The 23,849-nt window shown below is 40.7% G+C and overlaps 1 protein-coding gene across 3 annotated transcripts in view; it reads right to left on the minus strand.

Moving 5' to 3' along the window:
- Window positions 1-1,753: 1,753 nt before the first annotated feature.
- The window catches only part of CACHD1 (cache domain containing 1), a 234,021-nt gene continuing 211,925 nt past the window's right edge, over window positions 1,754-23,849 (minus strand). For 2 of the 3 annotated variants that reach the window (XM_033408976.2, XM_004281616.4), the window contains one exon: window positions 19,410-21,656. In XM_033408976.2, the coding sequence (XP_033264867.1) occupies window positions 21,418-21,656 (239 nt within the window). In that variant the 3' untranslated portion in view covers window positions 19,410-21,417. Of the gene's footprint in view, window positions 2,449-2,783; window positions 3,005-19,409; window positions 21,657-23,849 lie in introns of those variants that run through there. The other variant, XR_007471725.1, reaches the window with a different exon arrangement.

Genomic DNA, 23,849 nt, shown 5'->3' on the forward strand with positions numbered 1-23,849 from the left:
GAAAAAAAGTTTTTTTTTAAAAGTCCTCCCTCATGACGAATATAATGCATATTCACTGAAAAAAATGTTGAAAATACAGTAAATTAGAAAGTAGGGGGAAGTAACCTGTAGTTTTACCACCCAGGGAAAAATAATGTTAATAATCTTGTATGTCTTTCCTCTCTTTCTCTTAAATTCATATATATGCCTATCCCTATATCCATATCTATATCTATACACATATTACAATGATGTGTCATATTTAGATATAATTTTGTATATTGCTTTGTTCCCATGGAAAGAAATATTTTTCCATGTTCTGTGAGCTCTAAACATTTTTAATGGCTTCTTACCATCTCTTCACATCCATAAGCATAATTTCCTTCTATTGATGACTTAATTTTCACCACGAATGAAGATTCTTCTCCCCAGGGCCGAGGTCTTGGTCATCTCTTCCCCATATCCAGTCACTCTCAGTCTTGTAACTGTAAACATCTATATGCGGACAACTCCCCAATTTACGTCATCCACATGGACCTCGCTCTCCTCTCCAGACTTGAACCCCCAGTTGTCTCTTCATCACAATCTATTTCATCTTGGTTGCTGGCAAGTCCATCCTTCCAGTTGCTCAGCCAAAACCTTGAGATCACCCTTGACTCTTCCCTTTCAAACTTCACATCCACTTTGCCAGGAAATTCTTTTGACTTGACCTTCAAAATACATCCAAACTCTGATCAGTTCTCGCCATCTTCACTGCTACCAGCGCAGTCTGAATGCCCATCATCTCTCGCCTGAATTATTACCGTAGTTGTCCCAATGGGCTCTCTTCTTCCTCCCCGGCACTCTGTTGTATATTCTCAACATGGGACCCAGGGTTATCGTTTAAAAACCTAAGATCATGTCACTCCAAACCCTCTGATGACTCTCCATCTCACTCAGAGTAAAAGCCTAAGTCCTTAAAATGGGGCACAAGGCCTGACACGATCTGCCATTCCCCCACCTCCTACTTCCTGCTTTTCTATCCTTGTCACTCCTCTAACCTGGTCAGCCTTCTCCCCTCATTCACTTTGTTCCAGCCACAGTGTTCTAGCCTTGCTGTTTCTTGAACAGCCACACCTGACCCCATCTTAGGGCCTTTCATTGGCTGTACCCTCAGATACCTGCATGACCCTCATCTCTTTCAAGTCTCTGATCAAATCTCACCTCCTCAATTGAGGCCCACCCTAATCATCACATTCCTGAAAATTTTTTTCCTTAGCACTCAACATTTTTTTTTTAATTAATTCATTTATTTATTTATATTTTTGGCTGTGTTGGGTCTTCGTTTCTGTGCGAGGGCTTTCTCTAGTTGCGGCGAGCGGGGGCCACTCTTCATCGCCGTGCATGGGCCTCTCACTGTCGTGGCCTCTCTTGTTGCAGAGCACAGGCTCCAGACACACAGGCTCAGTAGTTGTGGCTCACGGGCCCAGTCGCTCCGTGGCATGTGGGCTCTTCCCAGACCAGGGCTCGAACCTGTGTCCCCTGCATTGGCAGGCAGATTCTCAACCACTGCGCCACCAGGGAAGCCCTCAACATGTTTTTATAGCTACCAATTTTATGGTTAATTTTTTTTTCTCCCTTCCTCACCTGAATACAAGGTCCACAGAACTGAGATCTTTGTTTTGTTCACTATTGTATCCAAGTACCCGGCACAGTGCCTGGCGCATAGTGTGTTCAACAAATACACATTGATTGAATGAATGCCAGTCTCTCTATTTTGTATGACTTTTTTTTTTTTGTGGTATGCACGCCTCTCACTGCTGTGGCCTCTCCCGTTGCGGAGCACAGGCTCCGGACGCGCAGGCTCAGCGGCCATGGCTCACGGGCCCAGCCGCTCCGCGGCATGTGGGATCTTCCCGGACCGGGGCACGAACCCGTGTCCCCTGCATCGGCAGGCGGACTCTCAACCGCTGCGCCACCAGGGAAGCCCTGTATGGCATTTTTATCGGAGATATTTTCCAGTTTTTCATTCAAAATATTTTTAGTAGTGTACGTACTAATATTTCTTTTGTCAGTATTTATTCTGATACTGTTTTTTTTTCTTTTAGTTTTGGTTATTCCATGACAATATGCGAGTCAGTGCTTTAAAATGCACCAGGGATTTTGTTTTTATTTAGATATGGTGAGGCCAGCAGATCAAGAGATGGCTACCAATTCAGAGACAGTTTGATGGTTGCTAACTAAACTTACTGTGGATCATCTTGCAGTCTGTGCATATATCAAATCATCGTGTTGTACACCTAAAGCTAATACAGTGTTATGTGTCAGTTACATCTCAATGAGACTGGGGGAAAAAAAGATACAGTTACTTACAGTTCCCAAGAAAAGGGGCATGCCGTGCCATGCAAGGCCACTTGGGGAAACACCAGGGTTGGTCAGGAGGCAGAAGGGATATGGGGAAGATACAGCCATGAGTGTTTATCGTGGTTTCTGTGGGAAATGCAAGACAAGGCAGGGTAAGCAGATTTAGGATTAGCGAGTTTGAATAATTTCAGTGGGCTCTGGGCTATAGAGGTGGTCCCTAGTTGTCCCTGGTTCTGGGATGATTTAGAACAGGGGGACAGTATCCTGGACTGCGGGAGCCTGATAAAACAAGGTAGGTGGAGGCATGGACTCAGGATTGGTTGGTTTGCCTATTAAAGACAAGCTTGCGCTCTCTAGAAATCAGCTAACCCTGAGAGAGGCAGTCCCTCCCCTGGTCCCCAAGATGTCAAACCACCATAAAATACAGGAAATAAAAAAATATGATGAATACAGGTACATACATGTAGGTAAAACTATAACTCAAGGCGCTTTCTGTTTCATTCAGGCCTTCTAGTATGCTCTTTCCTTGCCTGGAACTCCTTCCCTTTCCTTGTTTGCATGACTATTATTCATCCTTCAGATCCCAACTTGAAGGTCATTTATGAGGTTGCCATGTGAGAGCAGAGCTTGTCCTTTTCATTCATCACTGTATTCCCAGTTCTCAGCCTGCATCTTCATGATTCTAGAGAGGAAATTTAACACAGATATTAACCCTCAACTCATAAGGCTTTGTTTGAGTGAAAATTACAGGTCTATTTCCCAAAGAGTCAAAGCTGATGCATTTAAAATATTTGGATGGCTGTGATTCACAGTTTACTTTTTCTTGCTACTGGCCCTACCATCGTCTTCCTTTAGGGTTATATAAGCCATACATGTGGTAGAAGAGTTTTCAATTAGCAATTGAATCTAACAGTTGACAGCCTGACATTGCAATTTGTACATTATACAATTTCCAGAACATTTTAAACCTCCTATTTAAATTTAGTAGGTCAGAAAACTTAAAGACTTCGCACTGTTAACAACATTCGGTAATGCTGTTCATACCACTGGTTTCGCAGCTTTGAAACATATGTTCCTATCTCCAAAGTGAGATTTTGGAGTTATAGGAAACTTTGGAAGTTTGACCTGGTTTCATCATTTCAAAAAACCCCAAACTTTTACAAGTTACCCTATTTATACACCATACATATTTTGCCCTATTGCCTTGGAGAAAAGGCTCCATTCAAACGATTCTGCACTTTCTCTAACTCACCATGATGTTTAAAATAGAGAATGACCTGGCAACACATTACACCCTGTAGCTGCTCTTGACTGTCTGACAGATGAATAATAAATTGTAGAAAGTGCCTTCTGATTACATTTATACATCAATTTGTATTCTTTTGATTTGATAAGAAACTTTCTGTATTTTCCAAATGAGGCCTTTTGCCCGTTAGCAATGAAAGAGATGTTTTCAGCTATGCCTAACCTTTAATTACAAGTGAATTTGAGTGCTGATGAAATTATTGTGGAATTGAACAAAAGATGATATTTCCCAGGCCACATATATTGAGCACTTTTCCTATAAGAAGAAGGGAAGGGCGCTCGGAAATGTCCTTTCACTACCCCTGATACACTCTGATTATTACGTAGCAATGTAGACCAAGTAGGGTAAAGGCAGAGCTATACAACATTCTTTCTTGCAGGCTATCACTCAGTGAGCTTGTGTCAGGCACCAGCCCTGTATCTGACATTGGGTCAGATGATGGGAACCCCAGTTGAGAAATGCAGTCCTTGGCCTCACAGAGTAGCAGTGTCATTCTGAAGCTCTCTTAGGGAGCTTGGCTTCTCTCCTTATGCTACCAGAGATATTTGTATTAGATAGACCCCTAGGTTTCAAGAAATAAAATCCAAATCAATTCAGATTAAGCAAAAAAGGGAAATTTCTTGTAAGGCATAGAGCTGTCTCATGGAATTTAAGGATGAGAGGTAGGGTCACATGTCATGGGAATCTGACCCCACCTGGTTGCTGTCTCTCCCTTCCTTCTCTCTGCACATTGGCAACATTCTTTCCTCCTCTGGGGACTACTTTTCTCTACTCCTTAGTTTACAAAGAGAAAAAATGGTCACCCTCCAGCTCTCGTTTTTATCTCTTCCTTTCAAAAGGACACCTGATGTGTGAATCATTTTCATCTCCAAATTTTCAGTAAATGTAATCTGACTGGCCTAGCCTGGGTCAGATGCCCACCTGTGGACCAGCTGACTGTAGCCAAGGGGACAGGGTTTTTTTTGTACACTCTTGTGTCTTAGGAGTCACCTCAATGACTTTGTGGATTTAGAGTGAAAGTTTGGGGACACTTCCCAGACAAGTCGTCTGCCTGGACGGATAACCCAATATGCACCCAAAATAACACTGCAAACTAATATTTTTTAAACCAAGAAAATAATAGTCATTGTTGAAAGTTTGAAAAATAAAGAAATATAGAGGGGAAAACATAACTATCTGTAATTACAACAATAAAAAATCTACTGTTAATATTTTAGAATATTTACTTTAACTCTTTTTTTTTGTTTTTTTTGTTTTTTGTTTTTTTTGCGGCACGTGGGCCTCTCACTGTCGTGGCCTCTCCCGTTGTGGTGCACAGGCTCCGGACGCGCAGGCTCAGCGGCCATGGCTCACGGGCCCAGCCGCTCCGCGGCATGTGGGATCTAACTCTTTTTTTATGCAAACTTCTCTCCATATATACATTTTAATTCTGATAGTAAACATATAATTTTGTATTTTTTTCAAGACTTAATATTACATCTTATGCATTTCCCCATGTAATTATTTATTCTTTAAAAACAATTTTAGGGCTTCCCTGGTGGTGCAGTGATTGAGAGTCCGCCTGCCGATGCAGGGGACACGGGTTTGTGTTCCGGTCCGGGAGGATCCCACATGCTGTGAAGCGGCTGGGACCGTGAGCCATGGTCGCTGAGCCTGCGTGTCCGGAGCCTGCGCTCTGCAACGGGAGAGGCCACAACAGTCAGAGGCCCGCGTACCGCAAAAAAAAAAAAACAACAACAACAAAAAACAGAAAACAAAAACAACAATTTTAAATAACTGCAAAGTAGTTCATTTCATAATAACTTCTTTAATAAATTTTCTATGATTTTCTCATTTCTGATTTTTTACTATTGAAAAAAATGAGATAATATGACAGTAAATATCCTTGTACATACATCTTGACATACTTGTCTAATTATTACATTTAGTCATTAAAAAGGAAACAAAAACATAAAGTTTTAGAGATATCTGTATTCTCAGGGAAGTAGAGTAAAAGGTTAATTAAACAACTAGGCTTACCACACCTCATGAACAACACTCCTAATATAGACAAGAGAAATGTCAAATTTTAGAGTAATAATAGACATCCGCCCAACCACCTATTCTTTTTCACTCTCCATTTGCAGCCTGTCACTGGTAAACTGTTCCTCATTTTTTCTAGCTCTTCCACCTTTCCCCTGGGCCCCTCAAACACTCCCTACCTGTGCGTTTCCTTTACACTTGCACTGGGCACCATCTTTCCAATAAGTTACAACATCGTCTTATAGTTGTTTATGAGAGCTTGTGAGTTCCTGGTGGGCAAAGGCTGTGTATTCCTGTTCTTCGTATATCCAATACCTAGCACAGTGCCTGGTATACAATATATGATCTATGAATTCGTGAGTCAGTAAATCAATGAACAAGTAAATAAATGACTTCATTGGTCGATTTCCTAACTTCCCATTAAACACAAGAATCTTTTCTAAAGGCTTTTCTTGAATACCTCCAGTGTCCTAGCCTGAGGAGGCAATGTGATGGAGTGAATTCGTGATGCTTATTCACTTATCCAATAAACATCTGTCCAGTATCTATTACATGCTACTGAGGACTCATATTTCTCTGATGGTTCTTACACAGCACACCTGGATTTCTGAAGGTACAGAAGTCTGAATAGCGACTATGGCCTCCAAACACCAATAGTGTTTAATATTAAGACATTTTACATACAAATCTAAATTTTTGGCTTTTCTTTTAAAAACTGGCAATCAATATGGCAATAATGTTACAGTCGGCTGTCCTCAGTTAGATAGCGGGATTTATTAACCCCTTCAGGTTGCCAGATATAGTAATTCAGTTATCCAAGAAACATCTATTGAATGTCTGTCTTGTGCCTGTAGGCTTTGGTGGGCATTTGGCATTATGACCTCTGCATTAGACTAATTCATCTGAATGACTAAAAATAGTTGAAGCAGAATAGAGTGTATGGCAGAAAGAACTCCCTGGGGACTGAGCTCTTGATTAAGAATCAAGAATTCTAGATTGAGTTCCAGCTCTGCTATCACCTAGCTTTGTGACCTTGAATGAAACCTTTATGAGTATCAATTTCTTTATCTGTATAAATGAGGTGATTGATGATAGCCTCCAAGGTCCTTCGGCTCTAGTATTCAACGATGGAATTATCATTTTGTAAGTCAGGGGAGGTAAAAGGTACTCCCACATTGGGGTGATGAAAAGTTTTGGAAATAGATAGTGGTGATGGCTGTACAACATTGCTGATGTACTTAATGCCACTGAATTGTACACTTAAGAATGCTTAAGATGGCAAAGTTTATGTTACGTGTATTTTATCATAGTAAAAATCTGTGTATTAAAAAAGTATCCCATGCACCTCTGTGTTCATAGCAGCATTATTCACAATAGTCAAGACATGGAAACAACCTAAATGTCCATCGACAGGTGAATGGATAAAGAAGATGTGATATACATATATCACATGTGATATATGTATATCACATGTGATATATATACATACATATATATACATATATATGTATATATATATCAGCCATAAGAAAGATTACTTAGCCATAAAAAAGAATGAAATAATGCCATTTGTAGCTACATGGATGGACCTAGAGATTATCATTCTAAGCAAAGTAAGTCAGAAAGAGAAAGACAAATACCATATGATATCACTTATATGTGGAATCTAAAATATGACCCAAATGAACTTATTTACGAAACAGAAACAGACTCACAGACATACAGGTCAGACTTGTGATTGCCAAGGGGGAGAGGAGTGGGGGAGGGAAGGATTGGAAGTTTCAGACTAGTAGATCCAAACTATTATATATAGAATGGATAAACAACAAGGTCCTACTGTATAGCACAGTGAACTACATTCAGTATCCTGTGATAAACCATAGTGGAAAAGAATATGAAAAAGAATATATATATATAAAACTGCATATATATAAAGCTGTACACCAGAAACTAACACAACACTGTAAATCAATTATACTTCAATTTAAATAAAGAAAGGAAAGTATCTGCATAGATTTGGACCCAGTCTTCTTATACCAGGAGTCAGCCAGCCAGTCTATTAATGAATGAGACAGTGAGGAGAGGGGAGAAGAGCCTACAACTTGGATGGCTGTGATGCAAAGGTGCTCTGGTCTCCACGCTTCCCTTAGCCTTGCCTCGGTGCTGTTTCACTGTCTGTCTCAGCCTCCCTCACGTCAGAGACTGACTGGGTCTCCAGGCTGCTTACACCCTTCATCTCTAAACCACCACATCCCCTATCAATCTGGACCAAGTTGTAAAAATGTTTTCTCTCTTTGTCTTTTCTTCCAACTAAGATAGGTTGGAGTTTTTAAAACTAAAATTAACTAAGAAATGTTTGAACAAAGCAAAAATAATCTCAATCTCAGTTTGCTTGGGCTGCTGCTACAACTTCTAGATAATGTTTATGACTGCCATTGAATGCCAGGAATTTTTCCTAATGCAAAGGTTCGTTTAACCCTCATAACAACTCCCAAGTATTTTACGTTTTAAATCTTATCACTAATTTGGTTGAAAGTTCGTATCCTTTGTTAGGAATTCCAGTCATCAGCCTGCAAGGAGGGTATTTGCCCGGTCTGTCTTCCCACCCCAGAGCATAGGTCCCTTCTTTACTGAAATTCCACATTTACATCCTGCTCTTGTAAGATACGAAGAAAGGACCTAATCTGAAAAGGCTGTGGCCCTTTGAAGGTCAACAGAGAACTGTTCTAAGGTGGCATCTTTTTTCTCTACAGAGCAAGCACCCATTTGCTTTGTGTCTCTGCCCTTTCTGACTTTTCCATAATTAAAAGGCTGAACTGGTATCTTCCTATTCATCTATTCTGCTTCCCATCTCTGTAAACTGATTCCTGAACACGAAACAAATGCTGATTAGTTAGCACAGGAAATGACTCACAGTTCCTGTCCTGGGTCTCCTTCATGGCGCTGGCCATGCAGCACACAACACACATTCTCCACAAATAAAACACCTACCCACCACCTCCATTCAACACATGGAACACACCCCTCTTTTCCTCAAACCATCGCTGCTGGGGGGTGCCCACAGTTGCCTGGTCCTTCTTGTCTGGAGTCTGGGCTGGGCTTGGGTGAACAGTAATCAATGAGAGGATGGCAGAGATGGGAAACAGGATGAGCATGTTTGAGGAAGGGCTGATCTAATTTGGGGCAAAATGAAAAAAGTTAAACATGGTATCATGAAAGACACAAAACTATGCATAGTTTTGTTAATTTAATTTTTTTTTACACACGCAAAAATGCACAGATCACAATGGCCCAATTTTAACAAACGGATTCATTCACATGACCCACATCTTTCCATGCCTCTAGTGCCCCTCACCAGTCTCCCCACTCTCAGAAGAGACCATAGCTTTGAGTTTGTATAGGCTTCGGACGCACAGGCTCAGCGGCCATGGCTCATGAGCCCAGCCGCTCCGCGGCAGGTGGGATCTTCCTGGACCGGGGCACGAGCCCGCGTCCCCTGCATCGGCAGGCGGACGCTCAACCACTGTGCCACCAGGGAAGCCCTATAGCTTTGCCTTTCCTTTCCCATATAGACTAATTCTCCCTGTTCTGGAACTTCATCTCAATGGTCTTGCTAAGAATGTACTCTTTGCATCGGTCTTCTTTTGCTTAGCTACCGCCTGTGACATTCACCCATGATGTGTGTGTCCCAGCGGCTCATTTTTTTTTCCATTGCTCAGTAGCGTCTTGCTGTTATGCACTTAATTTTAAATTATTTTAATAATACAAACAACATACTTTTTTTTCTTGCAAAAATTTGAAACGTTATTGGTAAGAAGTCTAATATCCTTTGGCCACTGCCACCCCTTCTTCCCACCTGGAGATAATTACTGGGATCTGTTGGAGCAGGTCTTCCCCCCTCTGTGCAGTCACATGCATGTATATGTCCCAGTAGAAAACACGTAAGATTGTTTCTTGTGATTTTCAAAACAGTAGGTACCACATTATACGTAACTCTCTGCAACTTGCTTTTCTTACCCAACAAGATGTTTGTAGATATAACTGTGTTTGTGCACAGATCCACCGTATTTTAAAAACTGCTGCATAGTATTTCATGATATAGATATTCCACACTTTATTTAGTCATAACTGAGATTGCTTCCAGTTCTTTCCATTCCAGCAAATGCTCAAATACTTCGGTAAACATATTTGTCAAGTTTCCTCACACTCAAGTTAGTGTTTGTGTCAGACACATGTGGAGAAGTAGAATTTCTGAGGTAGGGTGTATTTAAAATTTTAATATTTACCAAAGTATCTATACCAATTTACATTAGAGTGTTACACAACTTTGAAATTTTTGCCAATCTATAAGTGAAAAAAATCTTACCTCATTTCAATTTGTATTTCATTAATTCTAGAAGGGTCAAACACTTCTTTATTTGATTACTCACTACCTATGTTTTCTTTTTACTGAAGAGGAACTCCTGGCCTGGTTTTTCCATTAGGTGACTTCTCCTTTGCTTACTAGTTTTATTAGGTTATTATTATGAATAGGTTAGTTTTAATACATATTATTCTTCTCAGTGCCAAGCCTTTGTCTGTTCTAGTTTTTGCAACTAAAATTCTTTTCTGTTACTTTTGTAGCATAGAAATTTTAAATTAACCCAATCTTTGAGTTATGACCTCTGCTTTTTCAGGCCCTGTTTAAGAAAGTTTTCTTTTCATCAAGGTCAGAAGCACAGGGTTTTAGTTCTTTTTGATATTTTTATAGTTAACAGGTTGATTTTGATGTGCTTGTGAAACATCCTGATAAGCCAATTCCAATCTCTTCCAATCTTTTAGTAAATAAACTTAGATTCCTATCATGTTAGCCATCTTCCATTTTCAACTGTGTCTTTCACTCTATTTCCAGTTTGGGGGGGGGGGTCTAAATAAAAAATAAGAAATGATCCCATTTTAGTATCTTTTGTTCCTTTTTTAAACCACTTTAAATTCTGGTCAGAAAAAAAGTTTATTCACTCAACAAATATCTTTAGGTTGCCTGCTTGAGATGGGCACCAGGATGCAGCACGAAGAAAGAAAGATACCCAGGACTGAGCAGTGCTCAGTCTGGTGGGGAAGGCAGACATAAAATAAGAGTGTGATGAGAGCGAAGGAGACATCTAGTAGACGGTGCTGTGGTACCCAGATGTCAGCTGAGGTCACACTGTGCTTGGAGACTTAAGTAAAATTGGCTTGGAGCTTTTATCCCAAGTCCAATGACTGTCCCAAGATTTCTGTGAATTCCTCAGGGCTGTTGTTGCCTCTGGCTCTGAGCTTTTTGCTTCAGTCCGTTGTTTTGCTTGTCTCTTGCACCCGCAACTGTCCTCTTCTCTCTGCTGCGTCCTGGCCGGTGGGAACTTGGTTCATTCTCACTCAAGGCTTGTGTTTATGAAACTCTGGTGAAGCTGTGGGGAGATGGGTGTGTATGTGTGACATACAAATTGAAACCCAACACTCCTTTAGCCTCCTGGTCACTAGGTGCCTAGTGCATCTTTCAATGGTCACCTTTCTCTGTGGGTCCCAGAGCCTTTATGTTTGGTGTCCTCTTTCTGCCTCAAGACTCCCTATACATCTCCCACCTTCTTGTTTTTCCAATCCCTTCAGAAGCTCCGTTTACCCCAGTTTACTACACAGACAATTTCACACAATAGAGTCTCATCGTTTTGCAGCACAGAAAAAACTGGCAGAGGATTCAGAGTTTCAGCCTCTTTTTTCCCCTCTGTAAGTGGAAGGGGCCAGTATAAAGATGGATTTTTCCCATTGATAAGGATTATGCTACCCTCTCTGTTAGCAGGCAGAAGCAGCCATTGTCAGTTTTGGGTTTAAATCACCTTTTTCCCCCAACAGAGTAATGTAAACAGTGTAAGCTAATGCCACATGGGCAGTCACTGAGAAAGTGACATTGAAGCTGAGATCTGAAGGAGGGGCAGTGGTTATCCAGATGAGGGATGGGGCTGGGAGAGGTGGGCTTGGAGAGGAAGTGTCTCAGGCAGTGTGAGTAGCACAGGCAAAGGCCCTGAGGTAGACTAGAGCAAGGCTTATTCAAGAAGTTAAGAGAAGACACCAGGAATAAAGGGGGCCAAATGGTGTTAGGTTGAATTCATCTTAAGGGCAGAAAGGGAGTGGAGGCAAGGGCAAAAAATAAAACATGTTAAGCAAGTAAGTACAAGTTTTAATTTTACATTTTAAAAAAGATTGTTCTCCCACAATGAGCTAGTACTTTGCATTCACTAGGATGGCTATAATGAAAAAGAAAAAAGGAAAAGAAATGTTGGCAAGGAAGTAGAGAGATTGGAACTCTCGCACATTGCTGGTGGGGATGTAAAATGATGCCACTCTAGAAAACAGTCTGGCAGTTTCTCAGAATGTCAAACATAAAATTACCATATGACTAAGCGATTCAACTCCTACGCATATACCCAAAGGAAGTGAAAACCAGTATTCAAACAAATACTTGTACACAAATGCTCAAAGCAGCACTATCCACAATTGTCAAAAGATGGAAACAACCCGAAGGTCCATCATATGTGAAAGGATAAACAAGATGTGGTATATCCATACAATGGAATCGATGTTATTCAGCCACAAAAAGGAATCGAGTACTGATACACGCTACTATACACGCTATACGGGTGAACCTCAGAAACATGATACTAAGTGAAAAAAGCCCGAAAGGTCACCTTGTAGTTAGATGAAGAGTTCAGACTAGGTAAATTCAGAGACTGAAAGATTGGTGGTTTCTAGGGGATAGGGAAAAGGGGGAAATGACAGTGACTGCTTGATGGGTGCAGTTTCCCTCTGGGGGGGTGCAAAAATGTTTTGGGACTAGATGGAGGTGATGATTGCATGACATTTTGAACATACGAAAGGCCACTGAATTGTATACTTCAAAATGGTTACTTTTATGGTACATGAAATTTAACTCAATAAAAGTAAGATTACTCAGACCTCCACGTAGAGAATGAAGTGGAGGGGGCAAGAATGGAGATGAGAGAATGGCGGGGAAGCTGCTGCAGGGGTCCAGGTGAGAAAGGATAGCACCTTGGAGTAGGGTGCTGGAAGGGCCTGGGAAACACCCATGTGGCGAGTCACAGGCAAATGGACAGGGGGGTCAGGATTTCAGGAAGAGAGGGAACACCGAGGCTGGGGGTACAGACCTGGGAGGAGGGTGTGTCTACACCTTCTCAGGGAGGGGAGGCAGCAAGGAGAGAGCATGGAGGCCTGGGTGAGTTTTTGAGTAAATACTACAATTTTGAAATATTGGCCCAGACAGACAGAGGACCGCCTAAGAGTGACCTGAGGGGGAAGCAAGGTTAAGGACGGTGTGTATTTGTAGGCTCTGCGGCCACTGACTGGGGAAGGGGAACTGAGGATGTACATGTTTGGTGCAACTGGTTGAAGAGCATAAGGGTTGGCTCTGGTAAGGAGCAGGGACATTTCTTCCTCTGAGAACCAATAAAGAGAATGAGGTCTGAAAGCCATTTTGATGTAAAGATGTAAAAGTTGTAGGGCTTCTATTGAAACCTCAGGGTAGAACATATGGCAGCTGCAGAGGGCTGCGGTAGGCCCTGGCGCAGGGCTGGAGACAGTGGAAACATTTCGGAGTGGGTTTTTGGAAGAGCGCACTGCAGAGTAAACTGGGACTGGATAAAGGACTGCCAAGGAGCCCTGAAAGTCAAGAACATACCGTTGTCCGGGAGCCAAGCTTCTGTTACGTAATTTTTTTTTTTTTTTCCAAAAGCACTAGGGCCAGAGGAAGAACTAAGGCAGTAATCCTGGTGGGATAGTGTTACATAAAACACTTTAATCAAGCAGCACCCAGAAATAGAATGGGAAGAGTGTGAAAGAAATACAAGAAGTCTTATGAGAAAGATTTAAAAACCTTCCATATGTAAGCTCTTTCTTAAAGAAATGCTATTTAAAACCATATTGCATATTAGATAAGTAGCTGTACACATAAATTAGCCAACAGGAATTATTTTTGCTTTTAGATAGGTACTGATGTCAAAAATTATTATTATAATATATAGGTAGCCTTTTATAGGCCGATATATTGATGCTAAATGAAATAAGTCAGACAGAGAAAGACAGATGCAGCATGGTATCACATGTGAAATAGTTTTTAAAAGTCCAACTCATAGAAATAGAGAGTAGAAAAATGGTTGCCATGGGCTGGAGGTGGGTAAAAGGATACAAACTTTCAGCTGTCAGGTGAATAACGTCTGAGGATCTAATGGATAATATGGTGACTATACTTGACCACAACAACTGAAATTTACTGAGAGTAAAATTTAAATGTTCTCACCTTCACCCCCCCCACCTCCCCCAAAAGACAAATATGTGAGATGATGGATGTTAGCTAAGGGGAAATCCTTTCACAATGAATACATGTATCAAATCACCACAATGTTCCCTTTGAATATCTTATAATTTCATATATCAATTATACCTCAGTGAAGCTGGAAAAAAAAAAAACCCACATACACACACACACAGCATGAACAAAGACATACATTACATCAAGAAGTCAGGTGTTTGGCCAGCAGACCAGTTGGCTGGAACACAGCAGAGGTACACGAGGGGTAAGCAGGATGAAGTTCTGAACTTAAGCAGGATATAAACTGTGGAGCATGCCACTAAGAGGATTAGGTAGAGAGGTAAGGCTGAAAGCTCTTATATGGTGTTGACTGATCAGAGCTAAATTATAGGAGATGAGTTAGCACATGAGAACACCTTACCACAGTGCCTGTCACAGAGCAAATGCTCCATGCGAGTCAGTCATCAGTAATTATTGGGTGGGAGTATGCAGGATGAACGTGACATCTCTAGCTATCTCACACCCAGCATATAGAACATTCCTTACTCCTTCTGAAACTGTTTCTGCTCTCTAGTACAGAAAGTGATGCCACCATTGTTGTAATTGTCCAAGTCAGGAACCCCTGTCTCATTACTCTCCGTAACCAAGCAAGCCCACCCTCCCGCATTTCTGCTTCCAAAACGTATTTTCCGCCACTTTGTTTTCCTCCATCTTTACTGCTATCATCCTGCATTTCTCATCTACACTTCTGCAATGATTTCCTGTCCGTATTTTCATTTTTGCTACCTACCCCACAATAATTTTCAACTCAAAATGGTCTTTCTTAAATATAGACTAGATAGCCTCACCCCCTCCTTAAAAGATCCTACTGGCTTCCCACTTCTCTATTTTTCTTCCATGGCCTGCAGGACCACGTTTTCCTACCTCTTCATTCTCATCACATTCCACTTTCCCTTTGCTAGCCAATGCTCTAGATGCGATCCTCTTATCTTAAGCCCACTGCATGTTCTATTCCCTCAGCTGGAAATGTCAGCCTACCACTGTCCCCCTGCCCTGCTGTCTGGCTCTTTCCCATTCTTCAGTAGCAGCTTCAACATCACTCTCTTAAAGGTTCTCCTTGAGCATCTAATCTAAAGCAGATTTTTTCCCTGCCCACACCCTCCCCTATGGGTTACTTTGTCCACCACCTTTCCCTTGCCTTTACAGCAAATAGCCATATTTGAAATTATATTTTTGTATTTGCTTGTTTATTGTCGATATTGGATACTTTCAGGTGCAGGTATTAAAGTCAACTCAAATGGTCTTACACAAAGAAGGCTCCAGAGGGAGGGTGGGATTCAGATTAGATCACATCTTCCCTTGTGCTGGAGGAATGCCTTATGTTGGTTGCCTTAAGTCTAAGATTATGACCAAATACGTAGGATGAGTTTATTATGATTGCAGTGGGATTAACAGGAAATCCAACGCTATGATTTAGGCCAGTTCTTGGAGTCACATTCACTGCTTAATAATGGAGGAAGAGTGGGATAAACACCGGACCCAGCCCCATTGTCCACTGACATCTCCACGTGCAGTGTGAGAAGGGATCGCTGTTTAATTCCTTCCTGTATACTCGCTCCTAGGGCAGTGCCGGATGTGTGGTAGGAGCCCAGGGAATACTTGTTGAATGAAAGAAAAATTGGAGAAGAGAGTCTAGGAGCCAGTTTAGAGGCTACCGATTCAATGGGGATATACAGATGGCTTACAAATCAGTCACAAAAAAAGTAAAGGGATGGATGAAGGTGAGTGATATTGTTTGCTCAAAGACTTTGGACTTGGCAATTGACCAGATGTGAAATGAGAGGGAGATGAGGAAGTCCAAGACAGTTCTGAGCTTGGGATCAGAGTCCCAGGCCCCCTTGCTTTCACTTCAATGCTCTACCTTCCCAAGAAGTACTGAAAAGGGGGCTGAGGACAGAACTTTAAGGCACACATTCTCAAATGGGGTAGATACTGCCCACGAAGTGCTGAAAACCGATTCTCAGGGGAGGAAAAGAAATCAGGTATTACAATAGTTTGTAGCTCTCCAAAGCCATGACAAATCTTACCCTCTACCCTCTAGTGTTTAATTTCTCTTGTTAGGGTGAATTTTAATTAAATCAAAATTTTCTTTTTAGGAGGGGGACAATAATGAATTCTTAAAAAGTTAAGAAACACTGAATTAAGGGATGAAGAGGCTTAATGAGCAGTTTAGGACTGAAGAGGGAGGTGGGAGGAAAACCAGGAAAATCTCAGATGTCTATATATCTACATATTTTGATATACACCCACCTTGGCTATTAAACAAAGCATCTTATACAGTTATAAGTAACAGTCACAGAAATACGTCTTCCAACTTTTTTACTGAAAAATTCAAAAGAATTCTGAATATGGCATTGGATTTCAGCCAGGAAAATTACCACTCCTCTGTTCACAGAGGACACAGATGCCTCTAGGATGCTGTGTTTGATTATTCTAACAGATATACATTCTAAAAAATGTAATCACTACAGCAGGCCATTGCCACAGAGAAATGAGCTTAAGTGACCTTCCAGGACTTCTTTTCACATACCAGTCACTCTAACAGGCAAAATAAGCCTGTCTGAGTAAACTGGACAAAGTCTTTCAAATAAAAAACATTAATGAAATTCAATCAAGAAGTGGAGGAAGAAAAACTACCACACATTTTCCAAAATTTCTAAAATAAATGTATCCAAAAAGCAGATGAATGTCTGCCACAAGAACTAGTGTGAGTCTGAACCCTGTTTTGTTGGGGGCACAAATAGGAAATTTCCTTGTCTAGCTGTATAAAGTGACCTGGAACACCCTTAGCTCTTGGTACTTGTCTGCACTGATAAGCAAGGTTGGCTACAGGTGGTAAGAGGCCTTAGTGAGTGAAAGGCATTGATGGGATCCCCCTCCAGGATGTCAGAAGAGACTTGTTTAACAAGCAATGTAACAACACATAGAATGGGAGAATATATTTGCAAACGAAGTGACCAACAAGGAATTGGTCTTCAAAATATACGAATGGCTCATGCAGCTCAATATTAAAAAAACAAACAACCCAATCAAAAAATGGGCGGAAGATCTAAATAGACATTTCTCCAAAGAAGACATACAGATAGGGACTTCCCTGGTGGTCCAGTGATTAAGATTCTGTGCTTCCACTGCAGGGGGTACAGCTTTGATCCCTGGTTGGGGAACTAAGATCCCGCATGCCGCATGGAGTGGCTAAAATAAAAATCTTAAAAAAAAAAAAAAGACATACAGATGGCCAAGAGGCACATGAAAAGATGCTCAACATCACTAATTATTAGAGAAATACAAATCAAAACTACAATGAGGTATCACCTCACACCGGTCAGAATGGCCATCATCAAAAAATCTACAAACAATAAATGCTGGAGAGGGTGTGGAGAAAAGGGAACACTCTTGCACTGTTGGTGGGAATGTAAATTGATACAGCCACTATGGAGAACAGTATGCAGGTTCCTTAAAAAACTAAAAATAGAACTACCAAACCACCCAGCAACCCCTCTACTAAGCATATACCCAGAGAAAACCATAATTCAAAAAGAGTCATGTACCATAATGTTCATTGCAGTTCTATTTACAATAGCCAGGACCTGGAAGCAACCTAAGTGTTCATCGACAGACAAATGGATAAAGAAGATGTGGTACATATATACAATGGAATATTACTCAGCCATAAAAAGAAATGAAATTGAGTTATTTGTAGTGAGGTGGATGGACCTAGAGTCTTTCATACAGTGAAGTAAGTCAGAAAGAGAAAAACAAATACCGTATGCTAACACATATATATGGAATCTAAAAAAAAAAACAAAACGGTTCTCCAGAACCTAGGGGCAGGACAGGAATAAAGATGCAGACGTAGAGAAGGGACTTGAGGACATGGGGAGGGGGAAGGGTAAGCTGGGATGAAGTGAGTGAGTGGCATGTACATATATACACTACCAAATGTAAAATAGACAGCTAGTGGGAAGCAGCCGCACAGCACAGGGAGATCAGCTAGATGCTTTGTGACCACCTAGAGGGGTGGGATAGGGAGGATGGGAGGGAGACGCAAGCTGTCTGATTCACTTTGTAAAAAGCAGAAACTAACACACCATTGTAAAGTAATTAAGATGTTAAAAAAAATAAAGATTAAAAAAATGCTAAAAATAAAGACACAATAGCTTTAATTTACCTAAAAAAAAAAAACAAAACCAAAAAACTACAATGAGGTATCACCTCACACTGGTCAGAATGGCCATCATCAAAAAACCTACAATAAATGCTGGAGAGGGTGTGGAGAAAAGGGAATCCTCTTGCACTGCTAGTGGGAATGTAAATTGGTAGAGTCACTATGGAGAACAGTAAGGAGATTCCTTAAAAAACTAAAAGTAGAGCTACCATATGATCCAGCAATCCCACTCCTGGGCATACATCTGGAGAAAAACTTGGTTTGAAAGGATACATGCACCCCAATGTTCATTGCAGCACTATTTACAATAGCCAAGACATGGAAGCAACCTAAATGCCCATCGACGGAAGAATGAATAAAGAAGATGAGGTACATATACACAATGGAATATTACCCGGCCATAAAAAACAAAGAAATAATGCCATTTGCAGCGACATGGATGACCTAGAGATTGTCATACTGAGTGAAGTCAGAGAAAGACAAATATAATATGATATCGCTTATATGTGGAACCAAAAAAAAATGGTACAAAGGAACCTATTTACAAAACAGAAATAGCATCACAGATGTAGAAAACAAACTTATGGCTACCAAGGGGGAAAGGGAGAGGAGGGATAAATTGGGAGATTGGGATTGACATATACACATTACTATATGTAAAATAGATAACTAATAAGAAATTACTGTATAGCACAGGGAACTCTACTCAATACTCTGTAATGACCTATATGGGAATAGAATCTAAAAAAGAGTGTATATATGTATATTATAACTGATTGACTTTGCTGTACAGCAGAAACTCACACAAAATTGTAACTCAACTATACGGCAATAAAAATTACTTAAACAAAAAAAAGAAAACAAACAGAAACAAACAAGCAATGTAATCTGTGGGGCAAAAGGAGCCAATATTGATTGCCATGATGAAAAGTTTCCAAAACCGTATTTTTCCTTTTAAATAACAACAAGAACACAAACAAGAAATGTCTAAACAACATTATATGCAATGCTTGGGGAAGAAGACAAAAGGTAACTTAGCAGATCAAAACTTCAACCCAAACTGCACAAAGCTGTATGTCATATTCTCCAGGAACTGCAAAACTTGGTTATATTCTTATTCCCGTATAAGTATTCAATCACTTTCCCTGAAAGTTCAGGATGGGGAGAGATTCTCATCACAAAAGACACAAAATACATTTCTCTCATTGTCTTTGAGTAGGCTGTCCGTATTTTATTTTGTAAGCTCTAAGTTTTGTGATTCTTTTCTTGAAAACAACCAGGTTCCCCTCCATCAAGAGGCTAGTGTCATAACACAAAGACTCTCAACTTGAGAAATGACCCCAGTGTTCCATGGAGAGGTTTGATATTCTGGGAAGACAGGAAAGTCATTCATTCCCTCCAGCAGTTAGAGAACAGCCATTTATTTATTATATATGACACTAATTTAGATGCTCAGAAAGGGGGAGCTATGATCCACACATTTTATTTGCTTTTAATTTCATCCCATTAGAGTCTTAAGTTTCTTTGCATAGTCAAGATGGTCAGGAAGCCCCTGAAGTTGACTGTGGCACTGAAAGGAAGCCTACTTTCAGTTTGGCAACTTATCTGCTAGGTTACAAAGTGTAATCTGCCTTGAGGCACAAGAAGTGGTCCATTAACAAATCACTATAGCCACTAAGACTGTCCGTTCATACAGTTTATTTCACTAGACTGCAATTTTATACACAGTATGAAGAGGTTTCCTGATAGCACACATATAGTTGACTTTCTGTACTGCTGAAGAACCACTTTTATTTTTTTTTACATCATATCGTAATACCCTATCATTAAAACATTATTCAGTGAATTTTTTCCAGCTACATATAAACGGAGATTTACCACACACACGGTGCAAGAATGTCTTTATAACATATTTGGATCACAAAATGTGAATCTAAAATACATCACTGTAATTAGAACACTACTTTAAAATTACAATGCCCCATGTTGTATTAGCCAGATTTGATCACCCTCTGTATACATCACAAAGCAGTTTGGTGGGTATCTTCTTGGAGGACTGGCAGCAGCTTTAAACTATGATTTCAAAAGAAATCTTTATTTTGGAATCAAAATTTTGAATTTGAAAAACTTCTTCCTTTATGCGTTCCATATTCTCAGAATCAAAATGGGACATTAAAAAATTTATAGTCTCTAAAACAAGGAGAATAAATCCAACCCTCCTTTAGCTGAAAGGCTGGGGGTGTAATATTAGGTTTCGTAGAAACCTAAGGAAAGCACTGTATGGGAAATGGAAATTAGTTCAAAAGAAACATAATATTTCTTTGAAAGCTTCCTGGATTCCTCTGCCCACCCCCCCACCTCTGTCACCACCTCTGTCAAACACAGAAAAGAATACTGCATTGCAAATCAAGATCTATTTCCATGAAATGATGTTCTAAAGAAAATGTATGTAAACAAGTCAGAGAGAAAGATTTCTTCATTTCCCCATTTTTGTGGAGTGAGGCAGTGGGATGGTATCAGTTAAATAAGATCTAAAACTCCTTAATCAAAGAACCACTTCATTATACACAAAACAGCTAGGGATAACTGGTGAAAATTTCTCATGTGTTTCCTTTTCTTTCCCCCAAAGTTTGAGAATGTTTGAAAGTTCAATAAATAGTAGAAAAATAATCCTTTACTTAGAAATTTTGAGATGCATCATTTAGAGCTTAACATGAGTTCCATACAGCAACTGTGGTATCTAGGTACCGCTAAGAAACCAGGTGAAATCTTCAAAGCACACGTTTCTCTCTGCATGTGCCACGTTCCCAGTCTCCGCTGGAGCATATTTTTCTCTCTTCCAGTTAAGGAGAGCCAAATGTTTCGGGCTCCTCGGAACATTCCCCTGGCTCAGCTTAACCAAGGCTGCCAATGTTTCACTTGTAGGTTCCATCTCTGTTTAGAGGTTTGCTTCTGTTCATTCCGTTGGTATTATGGCAGGTTCATTAATCAGACTTATTTCCCCTCCATTTCACAACCAGCCTCGCATCTTCACAAATGTGATTCTGTCGTTGTTTCTCTTGTTTTGAAATATATTAACAGGCAGGAAAACGAGTTAAATGACTCTAGACAGAGCACAGACAGAAGTGGATTTGATGCTGGCTCTTTCTCCCTCCAGAACATTCTATATCTCCCAGATCTCATCTTCTGATGGAGGTGAGGAGGTTAGCATTCTGCGTCGACAGTGTGTACGGTCACGGCCGCCTGCAGGTGGTGGCTGTGATGCAGCGTGGGGTGGTGAAGGCGGTAGTGGTGGAACTTGTGACTTAGAAGGGCAGCAGTCTGAGGTGGGGTGTCCAACTCCAAGTCTTCATCGTGGTTTCCCACGTCCACCCCGGCCGACAAGGGGTCGTTGGTGCACGGAGGGTTTTCACTGTCTTCCTGTGGGCTCATGGTGCTGTAACCTAGAAGATGAACACAACAAACAGGCGGCTGAGAGCTTCCAGATGCAGGGAGGAGACGTCACTGCAGATTTCTGGGGCACTGGGAGGCGCTCCTACCTTTGTGTTACATAAGTGTCAATGTTTGCAGACTGTCAGCAGACCTCGAAGTGACTTATTTTTAAAGAGATCTTTTGTTAGCTCTTGCCTTAAAGCAATTACACCATAAATACACAATCATTTTAGACAATATGAACAACAACCCTTTTCCCAAATGCCCAAACCGACAAAACCAAACCAAAAATCACCCCAATCCTTTCTGATCCGTAGACCCCACAACTGACATTTGGGGAAATATCCTCCTACACTATTCCCTCAGATAAGATTAAGGCTATTTTTTATTTTTGAGGGGAAAAAACAAACAGCTTCAAGACAAAGATCCTAACAGGACTCAGATCAGTTGGGGGCTGGTGGGGGGAAGCTGAGCTTCAAAATGCCTGAATGTGAGGCCACAGTAAGAACAAAAGACAGCTGCCACCATGGCAGCCCTGGTGTCACGTAATCCCTACACACCAACAAGGCACATATTTTAACGTCCATTTTACAGGTGAGGGAAATGATGATCAGAGAGGTTAATGAACTTGCCTGAGTTCCAGCCCCTAACAAAACACTAACTCTGCATACATTCATAGCAACTAGCAAAAGAATCAGCTATTCTCTGTGTAAGCTGGTTCACTATATTTAAAGATTAATTTCTTTTGGTATTCCAAGTAATACATGTTTCAAAAGAAAATGCCCTTGCTGATCAAAGGATTTCATTCCAAGAACCTTGGCATGTTTTTAAATATTGCAAAAAAAAAAAAATCCCCTTTAAGAATTTTGAGAAGTGACAGCTCATTAATATTTCCGCTGCATCTACAGTTAGCATCAATCAGCACTCACCCGTGGGTAGCGCTAGTCACATCCATGGCTGCAAAACTGACGTGCCTGCATACTAACCAAGCAGGAATAGTTTGTGGTTGAAAATGTTATGCTTCGTGCAAAAATGAGAAAGGCAATTCTCAGTCCTCAATGAAATGTTGTTCAAACAACATAATTCTTTCAGTCCCACTCAACAAATATTTATCAGGCACCTACTACGTATAAGACACTGTGTTGGGCACTGCAGGAGACCCGGAGACGAAAACCTGATCCCTGCACAAGGAGCTGATACACTAGTGCTTGAGAAATAAAACAAGTACAAGCGTAGCTCAGTTCAATTATTCATTTATTGAAGACCATCAGGAGGCTGAAAGGAGAGACTATGAAACACGAATAAGAGATGTCCCTTTTCCTTAAGGATTTCACCACTGAGTAAGAGACACATATTTACAAAATTAGGCTTATTCTAGCGCAGATAATGGTAAGTGCTATAATGGAGGTTTAATTGAAATCCAGCAGAGGGCTTAACTAATTCTGGCTGGAGGACTGGGAAAGCATCACAGGAGGACTCATACTTTAGTTGGGCTTAAATGGATGAGTAGGAGTTTGGTGAAGTGGCTAGGAGTAAAGGAACAGACGAGTATGGCCAAGAGGTGCAGAAACACAAGGCTATTTTTACACCATGTGGCTAGGATGAGTGCTAGCAGGTAGATGGAGGAGAGACTTGAACTTACAAGGTTTTGAGCAGACCAGAAAAATAGCACGATCATTTCTGTATTTTAAAAAGAGAGTTCTGGAGTCCCTCCCATCAGGAAACTTACACAAACCTCTTAGATAGTCTCATCCACCAGAGGGCAGACAGCAGAAGCAAGAACTACAATCCTGCAGCCTGTAGAACAAAAACCACATTCACAGAAAGATAGACAAGATGAAAAGGCAGAGGGCTATGTACCAGTTGAAGGAGCAAGATAAAACCCCAGAAAAACAACTAAATGAAGTGGAGATAGGCAACCTTCCAGAAAAAGAATTCAGAATAATGATAGTGAAGATGATCCAGAACCTCAGAAAAAGAATGGAGGCAAAGATTGAGAAGATGCAAGAAATGTTTAACAAAGACCTAGAAGAATTAAGGTAACAAACAAACAGAGACGAACAATACAATAACTGAAATGAAAACTACACTAGAAGGAATCAATAGCAGAATAACTGAGGCAGAAGAATGGATAAGTGACCTGGAAGACAGAATGGTGGAATTCACTGCTGCTGAACAGAATAAAGAAAAAAGAATGAAAAGAA

The sequence above is a fragment of the Orcinus orca genome, chromosome 1, assembly GCF_937001465.1.
Source record: "Orcinus orca chromosome 1, mOrcOrc1.1, whole genome shotgun sequence".
NCBI lineage: Eukaryota > Metazoa > Chordata > Mammalia > Artiodactyla > Delphinidae > Orcinus > Orcinus orca.